Raw genomic sequence first — 11,431 nt, 5'->3', positions numbered from 1 at the left:
AATCACTTTTCAGTTTGTTTTTTTCTCTCCCCCCCCACACTGCTGGTTTGCATCATAATTCATCTCTTGAAGTATGTGATGTCTCGGCTTCATCTTTGAGCTCACGCGGGCGCGTCGGCCAAGCCGCAGCTGACGCCGGCGAGCTACTGTAGGCAAAGAAAACACAGCATACTATTACTTTCCCCCCAGGCAGTCTGCTCACGCTTGCCCCACAGCACTGCTCGCCCGCCCCCCCCCCCCGTAAGCCAGTCTGCTTCTGATTACGTGTGATCATCCTCGAGCTCGCCAGCTACATTTCAGACTCGCGGGAGTCATTTTTCTCTTTAAATCTTGGCCCCCTTTCAAAAGGAATTACATTGTAGCTTGTCTAAGCCATTGTTAATTGCACTCATGGCAGCTACCAGCACTCAGTGATACTCCTGCTCTACTTGTTATGTTGTTTTTTTTTGTTTTTTTTTTACTTGTCATTATAATTTCCACACTACAACATAATGGAGACTATTTCTTGCCAAAAGAAATGCATTCAACGGTACCACTCATCAGACTCTGTTAATTTTAAAAGCCCCATCAAGCATCATAATGTCACATTACCGCTACAAATTATAACTTCATTTATCAACGTAGGTTCACACTGTCCGCTATTCTGCCAACTGCTTCAGTGTTCCTATCGGGAAGGCCCCGCAGTTGGCAGACCCAAGATGAGCGGCATTGTAATGCTTAGCAATACAATGTGTGCATGTTATTTAAATTACTCTAACATGTGTCAGCCATATCTAACATCTCCATGTGTTGTGACCTTACTTTTCCTCTGAGTTTTATCAGTTTCTGACCCCGGAAAATAACAACAAAGACATATAATGGGAACTATTACTTTGATAAATGGTAATAGGAGTGTAATTAAAGGGAATAAGCTGAAAAGTGAACCCCAGTATTTTCCCTTAGTCAAAAGCACGAGGCCTTTGGCCCGCAGATTCACGAGGGACCGACTTGATACAAGTAGTGGAAAGCAGAGATGAGGAACACGGCGCGCTTGTTGTGCTCTCCGCGGTTCAGGATAGTTATTTTGGGGCGAATCTGTGAAACCGTATTCGCCTCAAACACGAGGAAAACGCGTTTGGAAGTGAAATTCGATCACGTTCGTGTTTTGATTTTCATCGTGGGGATACACCGACTGTTTGAATAGTGTCAGTGATGATATAATAACACCATCCGCACCATTTACGAGGAAGGACATTATAGTCATATCAGTAGAAGTATACTGCAATACGATACCGTGTTGTTGATGTAGGAGACCCCCCCCCCCCTCTTCCTCCCCTTCCTCTGTAGGGAAGTCACAGGTCAGGGTCAGCTACTGAAAAACACAGGGAGAAAGTATCCTAATTATATACAGTAGCTGCCACTGAGCTATGGTAAGTTTATACAGCAGGCAGACTAACAATGATGCTGGAATTACGTCAGCTTTATTGGTAATCCAGATGGACCATCTTGTGATGTTTAACCATAGAATGTCAATCGTAAAATTTCAATTCTGTGTCAACATCTGAGCCATAAATTAACAATTGAACATCTAAAACTCTACGACAACATAAGCAAACTCCATCTGCTGAGGAAGAGTGAGGAGTCTGCAAGATCAAAAGCTCCAGAACGGCAACTAAATGGACCGAGATTGTTTTGTTATATATTTTCATTTTTAGAAAAAAGTCCAAAAATAAAGAAACTAATGTTTAAATGAACTCGTGGTATGATAAGTCAAATGTTTAGTCAGCAACTTGGGAGCATTTCTCATCTGTTGTGATTCTATGAATCGTTTTAGAATGTAAATGTAGTTATAATTTAAGACATTAGAACTATCGGCAGTTTAAGTGCAAGTATTATCTTTAAGCCAATGTATGGGTGATGTAAAAATAATACAAAATTGCGACTGTCGATTAAACTTTGGAGCAGGGTTTCTCTCTCTTAGTTTTTCTCTCTGTCGCCCTCTCTCTCTCTCTCTCTCTCTCTCTCTCTCTCTCTCTCTCTCTAACTCTCTCTCTCTCTCTATCACTCTCTCTCACACTCACACACACACACATGCATCTCAAAACACACCTCCCACCTCCACCGATGGGATCCCGGGGCAGAAGACATCATCGTGCGGTCCAGGAGGTTGCGGGAGCGCGTCATCCCCGGATGGGCGGCGCACTGACGGGAGGACGGAGGGTGTTTTCCTGCTTTAAAAGCACCGGAGCCGGCCCCTGTGACAAACCGCGCTGCGTCATCGACCCGGGGAGACTCTTGCAAGAGCTTCATCGGAGCTGTAAGAGAGTCAAACTCACCTCTGCTCACCTCGGCCCCTACCTGCGCCGCTCTCCACACCCGACGGTGCCAGATTTCTCCACCGCGCCGCGGCTCCAAGTTGTACGCCTCGCTCCGCTCCGACTTCGCGGCGAACGATGCATTCATTTCACGGCGTGTGAAGTGATTCAGCTCCTCGCGAACAGTGTTCGTCTCTCGTTTGCTCGTCGGCGGTCTCGCAGCCGGAGAAAGTTGCGCATCGCTTGTTGAATGCAGGATACCTTCTGCCTGTGCGTCGATTCCAAGTTGAGTTTTGGAGCAACAGCCGGTAAGGTGCGGGGACTCCAGCTTCTCACCTCTCTCGCCGCCGATATGAAGTCTGCAGAAGAAGGTAACGTCAAGTCACGTTTCAACCAGCGCTCAAAGATGAATATGTGTTATTAAAGATTTGTATATATATATATTAAAAATGTGTTTTCACCTGGCGCTGCGGTTATTTGGTGATCAGTGAAAAAGAGCTGTCAATTTTAAATCCACATGCAGATATGATGGTACAAACTTGAGTAATATTGCCATTTGGACAGTTTGATGAATATTACCAATTATTACAGGTTAAAACAATTCTTTTTGAGGAAACATATTTGAATGATCCTCCGGTGTGACAATTGTTTTTCTCTGAAAATGTCAACAAATAAATTTGGACGGATCTTGACTCCGCATGAAGATCAAATTAGCCCTGTCTATGCAGGTGCTTCTCATTGTGTGCAAAAACAGAATGTTGATGGTGTCTACACCTGAACTGTTCTTTATACATAATGTTAAAAATTCGGGAGATTTTCTATTCTCCCCATGCACGGCGAGGTCAGAGGTCAACCACAGCACAGCAACATCAGGGGGTAGCTTAAGCTTCTGTGCCTTGTTTGGAGATACTTTAGCTTGGAGGATGATTCAGCCTCGGTTTACCATTTGAAGGAGTTTTTTGAAGGCTCTTGATTCTGCATTTATGGTAGAAAAATTAGATTTGGTCCATCTGCAGTCATTGATAGTCTGCCTTGTCATAATTCACAGTGTCTCCCGGCGCTGATGTAACTGGCTTTTTTGTGGATTTTGGTAATTTCATTTTGTCTTTGAGGTTTCAGACAGACGGGTGCGGGCTGTATTAATATTCATTTCAGTCCCTCAGTCCTAAGCCTTATAATTGGTAACAGACGTGTCTGTGTGTGAGTGTGTGTGAGTGAGAGAGAGAGACAGAGCTGAGATCTGTGCGTTCAGGGATTCCGGGTAGCTTGCTTGACAAAGAGACGTGCTTAACCACGTGCAGCTTCAGCAATATTGCCACGGGCTTCTTTATTATCACACATACATAAACTCAGACGTATAGACATGCAGATGCAAGCACACACACACACTGTACTGGTGTTTTGCCATAGCCCAGAGTCAGCCATGTGTGATAAGTGGCCCCAGGGTTCTTAGTTCCAGAGGCTGCAGATGACTTCTGTGGGCGACCACCTATCTCTCCCTGAGGTCCCGTCAGTCTGAGCCCAGCCATAGACCACAATCCCTGTGGATAAAACCCTCCGTTCTTTAGTCACGCTGGTTCGGTTTGTGGGGTGAGTGTTTTGATTGTGATAGCACAATTGAGAAAAAATTGTGGAGTATAGAGCGAGCACGCTATAATCAGTTTGATGCGTTTTCAAATGAACTTCTTTTGCGCTGCCTTTCGAATGCACTGCATACACTTGCAGCAAGCAGGCTCTGCCTTGAGTGCAAGAGTGACTCATTTTCTTTTTTCTTTTTCGTTTTGTTTCACCCCACAAATGATGATCTGCTATAATTTTGTTAGTACAGCAGACGTGTGACGTGTGCGTCCCGGTAAACAGCCAAGTTTCAAGATCATGCAGCACACAGGAGTGAAAGCCCCGGCGCCTGTTTTGAGTGGGTGGTAGAAGAAGTCAAGTATGTTGCGGCGTAGCGCGCCGATCGCGCACACGTTCAAAGGGAAAAAGAATAACAACTGCGGCTCTCAAGCAAAGTCAGTCAGGCCTGAAGTAAGGAGGTGTGTCCCACCGGGTGGAGTGGGCAGGGCGTTATCATCTGTTCGGCACTAGAAGAGGGCAAACCAGAGGAGAAGAGCATCAGAGGAGACGTGAGCTGAAGGCATGCGTTACTTTTTTATGTTGAGAATTAGTGTATAATCACTTGTGCAGAGATGAGTTTCCAGCATGAAGGGCAAGAGTTTGATTTCAGCTATGTGTTTGAGTACAGCCAAGGTGTCCAGAATGAACCTGAGAAAGGTGGGTACAGTGGAGGGTGTCTTTTCTTTTTTTGTATGTCCTGTATATTGTACAGTGCGAGGGCACTCCTCTGTACTGGGATCAGAAATGTTATGTTCTATGTTTAAAAAAAAGAAAAAGGCAGTAAAAAGGTCTGCATTTAGCCAAACAAAAGCTGACTAGTTTTATTCAAATTTCATTTTAACATTGTCTGTGTTGTGTTAATGTTTGTCAAAAGTGTCCTAGGCTTCACTCAACTTGTGGTATTTTGAGCTTGTCTGATGCACGGCGCATAATCACCTCTGAAAATAGACTAATTTCAGACTTCCTACCCACACGTTATGTGGTGTGTGACAGATTCATCATTTCATGTGATGCACAGCGTTGTGGTTAGCAAATATAGCGCGCTGCATCAAGGGGAATGCCCTTCCCCGGGTTTGTGACTGAACGATTGTCATTCTTTAACCACTTTTACTCTTATTGACATTCTCAATTAAAAGGCTGACATTAAGTTTACAACTTGTGATGCAGCAGCTGGCCGCCACAAGGCCAACCGGAGTGGCATACCTGCTCGGCGACATCTGCTTACACTAAGCAAGTTTGTATGTCAATGCACTTGTCTGCCAGTGATCTCCTTGTGCGCTCGCTTGTGCGTGCCCTTTGTTTGTGTGTGCGTGTACCACGGCGCATCTGTGTGCAACGCTGCAGCAAACTCCCTTTGACTTAATCACAAGCTCAGAGCGATGCGAGAGTGCTGTCAGTTTTCCACAGGGGAGGGCCTAATTCACTCAGTGAGTGATGCAATCAATCAAATAAGGCATCCATCAGCGCTGCTGGAGGAATTTCGTGTAGAGTACATATGACAGCAGGGAGTGCCAAATAGAGCCTTAGATGAACTGATCAAACAAACAGACTGGCAGCGCAACTTGCGACTGCACAGCAACCACATACAGTAAATGCTTGGAGATGATTGCTAAGCTTCTCCAGATGTTTATAAAGAAGGGAGGCAGTCATTCGCCGCGGGATACATTGGTAAGATTTGTGTAGGGGTATTGTTCTAAAATGCAATCATATTTAATTGCCACCATAATGTAATGGTTCTGTGCTTTTGCAGTGGTTTGTTGTCATATACTATACCTCCATATACTCACAATATGCTTCTTTCTTTTCAGATGCATACAGCTACACACCAAATGTCAGCTTGTCCCTTCCACTGGGAATGGGCAACCCTTGTCTAGCCACCCAGTACCACACTTTACAGTCCAGCCCAGTCATCTCAGTTTCCTCCTGCCACCAGACAGGCTACAGCCTCCAAAATGATAACCACGCAGCATCAGGTTATTACCTGCCCCACGGCCTGAGACCCAACGGGGCCCCAGCTTTGGAAAGCCCCCGTATTGAGATCACTGCCTACAGCCAGTATCCCGAGGATGAGGTAGAAGAGAGCAATAGTGAGGACCACATCATCAAGCGAGGCGTCAACTCCATCGTGACGCTGACGCTGCCCAATGGCGACGGCTACCGCGACCCCAGCTGCCTCAGCCCAGCAAGTAGCATTTCCTCTCGTAGCTGTAACTCAGAGGCGTCCTCTTACGAGTCAGGCTTTTACAACTACGACAACTCCCCACAGAACTCTCCCTGGCAGTCCCCCTGCGTTTCTCCCAAAGGCTCATCTTCGCTCATGTCTTGCCCACATGCCAGCGGTCCTGTAGCTTCCCCTCACCATTCACCCTCCACCTCCCCTCAGATAGGAGCCGTGGCCGAGGAGGGCTGGCCGGCACAACCCCGTGGCTCCAGGCCTAACTCCCCCTCGTGCAGCGGAGGCGGCGGAGTCAACAACGGCGGCATGGGGAAGAGAAAGTACAGCTTCAACGGCACCACCTACCGTCAGACATCCTGCTCACCCAACCAGTCGCCCACCACTCCATCCCCACACGGCTCCCCCAGGGTCTGTGTCACAGATGAGAACTGGCAGGCCAACACCAACCAGTACACCAACTCTGCCATCGTGGCCGCCATCAACGCTCTGACCACAGATGGAGTAGTAGACATGGGGGAAGGGATCCCAATCAAGACGCGGAAGACCATGCTGGACCACTCCATGAGCCTGAAGTTGGACCCCGACGGGGAGCTCTGCCATGAGGATTACCCCTCCCGTCTGGCCCTCAAGAAGGAGAGCTACTGTGGAGGGTTCCTGGATGTGCCCCAGCATCCGTACTCCTGGTCTAAACCCAAGCCTTACCTCAGGTAGGTGGAGCCGGTCCGGCAACTCAGTATTACTGTAACAAACTTAAAGCATACAAATCCAACCAGTCAGTGTGAAAGCCCCCCCATTTGTCTTGTCTCTCAGTTGCCTTGAGAAGACTATAAAGCACAGACTGTGTTTACTTATTTAAACAGACACATTCTGCCGAAGGAATGCCTTAATTAACATTTTTCAGACAGTGCAAAGGAAAAACAATTCATCCAATAATGCCATTACTTTGCCCTGTTTTTGCATTTGAGTTTCTATTTGCTAATTTATTGCAAGGACAAGATTTCAGTTTTAGTTTTTAATCTTCAAAGGCCATATAAAAAGGAAGAAATCCAAAAGTTGCATGCCCTTCACTTCCAAAGGAGTTCTCTTTGAAGATCAAAACTATTTCATAAATCATATTTCACAGGGTGGAGTTGCCCAGCATCTGCGTGGCACTGTTGCCATAGCAACCCTCACACAAACATAAGAACTCATATAGACACAATCACACAAATGCACACAAGTTTGCACTCAACTATATCATTGATTTTGACTTTTGAGCAAAACAGGCTTTTTCATTTTCAATTGTGTCCGTCATGGCATCTTTCCCAAGCCAATAACACAGTCTCCTGGCGGAAATCAAGTGTTTGATTAAGATAGTGAGCAACAGGAAGTAATGGTGACAGGCCTGACTGAAGGGGAAGCAGTCTGTGGGTTAATCAGCCGGCTGGCTGCCGTGGTCTGTCGCGCCATCAGCCCATCTCTCTCTGTGTGGCTAACCTGATGTCATGCCCTGACTGGGCAGATAAAGCCCCGCGGGGGGAAATCAGTTCGTTTTGGGTCAACAAACAGCCCGCAAGTTCCACAAAGATGCCAGAGATTGTTTTCAGCTGAGCCACCCTCCGGGTCAGGGCTCTGCGTTTACCAGGCATCCGGCATAGCGAAATATTGTCTTGCACATGTTTGTTTTGGTTTAGATATCTCCACGGTGTTCACATGGGAAGCTCTGACTCTCCATCTCGAGAACAATGATGTTAAGGGAGGCCAACTGCAGCTCTGAGAAAGAGATATCATGCAGGGTGTACTGCTGACCCTATTCCATGGTATAACTCCATCTATTGTCTTAAAACGACCATGGCTGTTCTTTAGGATTATACAGCTATCAATTAGGAATTGATAATTGTATGAAAGGACAGGCGGATTGCCATTTTGTGTGAGATTTGTTTTTGTGCCCTAGAAATGTCTTTCCTCCCACTGTCACTTTCTTAACTCCCTTCTGTCACCATAATACAAAACACACCACTCTCTATCCAGGCCACATTCTCACTTATTTTTCAAATATAAGGGCCGAGGAATTCCACACGTAAGCAAATTACTTCAATTGATTAGATTACAGTCCATAATGAAACGGAGAAGGAGAAGTGTCCTAATTTGACGCTAATTTACAGCAAGTTTTGAACTTTGTGATTCCAGCGATAGAAACCGTGGAAAAAATGCAACCTCACAATTCATATTTTGGCAAATCCGATGTGACCACAGTTTTAAGAATGGAATAGAATAAATTGGGGTGGAACATAAGCTTCTTTTTAATTTTGTTTTTATTATAAGCTACTGCATGTCACAGCAATTCCTGTTTTTCAGCTAAATTAACCAGACACCAAGTGTTTAGCAGAGAAACTGTTAATCTTTCCCATAAAAGTCGATCCACTATTGTATCAATCAGCGGTAGAGTAAGAAACAAGAGTGTATTGTAATTTCTATCCTAATAAAAATGTGTCATGTTATTGCAGTCTATCTCTGCCAGCTCTTGACTGGCAGCTTCCGTCCTGCTCCGGCCCGTACAACCTACAGGTCGAGATGCAGCCGAAGTCCCACCACAGGGCCCACTATGAGACCGAAGGCAGCCGAGGGGCGGTGAAGGCGCTGTGTGGGAGCCACCCTGTCGTACAGGTATGTCACCGGCACCGTGTTAGCCAGCGGGTGGTTTGTAGATTCACTGTACACACTTGTGTTTATCAGAGACAAGGTTAGCTTTGTGTTTGATAATTTGCTGTCATTACAGCATACGTGGTAAAAAGCAGAGAAGTGCATTCATGACTGATTCATGGAGATTTCTTTTCTGTCCAACAACAAGCTTAGTGACATGGAAGTTTGGCTGTTGCTGACTTTATGACAGCATGTGGTCCAGACACTGACATTCTCTTGCTTTTTTTATTTATTCATTTATTTTTTCACCATCTTTAAATCAGATTTAAGTTGTCAGTTTTAGTTTATTTCTGAATTATGTGATGTACTTTCAAATCTATATTATCTGCAAAAATCTTACAGCTCATTCTGCAGAATTAAAATGTGACCAAAAAATATTAGGAAATGGACGTACTACTGTCTTCATCTATTAAAAGTTTGCATCAGAAGATTAGAAGTAAGAGATTTAAAAAAAATGTACAGAATATTCAACATGTCATTAAATTAGCCCTGCTAACTTGTCAGGCAAAGTCTCAAAAGCCCTCAAGGCGTTTCTGTAAGTTTTGACTGCATATGTGTGCATACACACACACCACCGTCCATATGTTTCTGCATGTTCCTGTATGCCGTCCTATTAATGTTCCCTGAAGCCGGGAGTCAATCTACTGCTGCAAAAAGGTGCCCTGACCAGCAGCAGTGCATGCTGACTCAATTAGTATAGAGCAGGACCATCGCCTCTCACTATTGTACTTGGCGAACATGCAAAGAGCACACGTCAGTCTCACCACAGCAGCACAGCACAGAGCTCCTTTCTCTGCTACACTGTCATCACACTGCGCTGACATATTGGTTTACTTAAGGTGGGGATCTAGCGGCGTGTACGTGTGTGTGTGTCCTGAAGGTTGAGCGTCAATTTACCCTTCAATGGCGTCAATTCAAAATGAAACTGCATTCATACTAATAATATAATATACAGTATATGCTGTAATATACAGGGGGCATTTATTGATGAGGATTTTGTTGCAGACTGGATTTTTAGAGATTTTAGGACACAGATTTCAGTTTCAGGTTGATGGTCCGTCTCACACTTTAGGCATTACTACAGCTATTGTGCAAATAGATGTTGTCAGCACATCCCGGTCTGCTCGATGTCAAACGCACTTGACAGCTGTTGGCCGACGTGGTGTTATAAGCAGGCCTGTCTGTCTGTGCATACAGGTAATTATTCCCTTTCATTGCAAACCTTTGTATATCCACATGCGGGCGAATCAACATCTCTCCCTCGCACCTCCCCGATGAGGCTGAACAGACTCGGCTTGCCGTGCACAGCTGTGGCAGGTGAGGCCGGTTTGGATTTAGTTCAGACCGCTTTCTGACTCACTCCGGGGGCCGGAGTCAAAATATGTCATATGTATGCGTCCTGTGTGTCTTTTGCATACACCCTGTACACATCAATGGCCCGGGTTGTTTATTTCATACGACACAGACACCAATTCATTGCCAACTTTGCAAGGATGTTTTCATACCGTGTGTGTTATCCAATTATTGGTGTCGTAGTAGTCATGGTGAAAAATATGATAACATCTGCTTTACCGTCACACCTTCCCCGTACTCGCATAGCTCACACTTTACTCTTACTTTTGGGTGAGGAGTGATTTATGCTTCTGAAACTGCATGTGCAGTCAATCGGAATATCTCGAGGGTTTCATCACAGCTCAAACCACTGGCAGCATGGCAGCTGGTAGAAAGATAAATCTACTATGATTACGCAATCATGTGTACATGCTAGAGGGTATACTGTAGAAAGAGAAAAAGAGCATGTGCGGTATCTTCAGGGAAGTTCTTTGCACAGTTTGGAGTGCAAATCATGAATCTGACTGCCTCTCGCTCTCTTAGTCTTTGTTGTAGTGTCGGGTGAAATTGCGTTGTCGTGGAGGATAGAGCTTGCTGTAGTCCCCGGTACCCTGTGGTAATGGGTGGCAGGCGCTGGATGGGTGAGGTGCAATAATGACACAGGGACACGGGTGTAGGAAGCGGCGAAGGAAGTGTGTGTGTGTGTGTTTGTGCTTAAGACTGGAGTGATTAGAGAGAGAGAGAGGGGGAGAGAGAGAGAAGGGCAGAGGGAGTCACCAGGCAGCTGGGGCCCTGGCTGGGCAGCCCCTGGAGATGCTCTGCATCCTGCTGATTAGAGCCTCGGTGGCACCGAGGTTGGCTGAGCATAGCCGTGGTGGGGGCGGATAGTCAGAAGTCAGAATCCCAGCACCCATCGGACGCCACCTCCCCTTTCCATGCACCGGTGCCTCCCTCCCTCCCTGGAGGGCCTGCGGATGTCACTCCTTGTGATCCGCTCATCCTTCAACCATCTCCCAAACCCACACCAGCAGGCCTCCCTCGGTGGAAGCCCAGTCATCCACAGCTCTGTTGTTTTTTTGTTTTGTTTTTTTTAAGCTCATGGATGATCAGACATGTGCGCTGTGAGTGATGGTGACATGTGTGTTGGAAAAGCAACAGCGGAGGAAAAAAAACAGCAAGATGAAAAACATGAAGGGACACATTGTTACTACAGTTTACAGTTTCCCCCCCCCAGGAGAGACGGCGACTGACAGCTAATCAAACCAAGAAGCCCAACTGCTCAATTACTGTTGTTGTCTTGCTACTCGATAACAAGCAGAGGTGTTTTTTC

The 11,431-nt window shown here is 45.9% G+C and overlaps 1 protein-coding gene across 1 annotated transcript in view; it reads left to right on the top strand.

Annotated features, from left to right (window-relative positions):
• Positions 1 to 2,544: 2,544 nt before the first annotated feature.
• The window catches only part of LOC306700088 (nuclear factor of activated T-cells, cytoplasmic 1-like), a gene marked incomplete at its 5' end in the record, with an annotated part of 57,982 nt that continues 49,095 nt past the window's right edge, over positions 2,545 to 11,431 (top strand). The window contains 3 exons of the mRNA XM_079164988.1: positions 2,545 to 2,665; positions 5,720 to 6,794; positions 8,574 to 8,733. Coding sequence (XP_079021114.1) covers positions 2,545 to 2,665; positions 5,720 to 6,794; positions 8,574 to 8,733 — 1,356 coding nt within the window. The remainder of the gene's footprint in view (positions 2,666 to 5,719; positions 6,795 to 8,573; positions 8,734 to 11,431) is intronic.

The sequence above is a fragment of the Pholis gunnellus genome (genome assembly GCF_910591455.1).
Source record: "Pholis gunnellus genome assembly, chromosome: 8".
Classification (NCBI taxonomy): Eukaryota; Metazoa; Chordata; class Actinopteri; order Perciformes; family Pholidae; genus Pholis; species Pholis gunnellus.
This window is presented reverse-complemented; position numbering and strand designations above follow the sequence as displayed.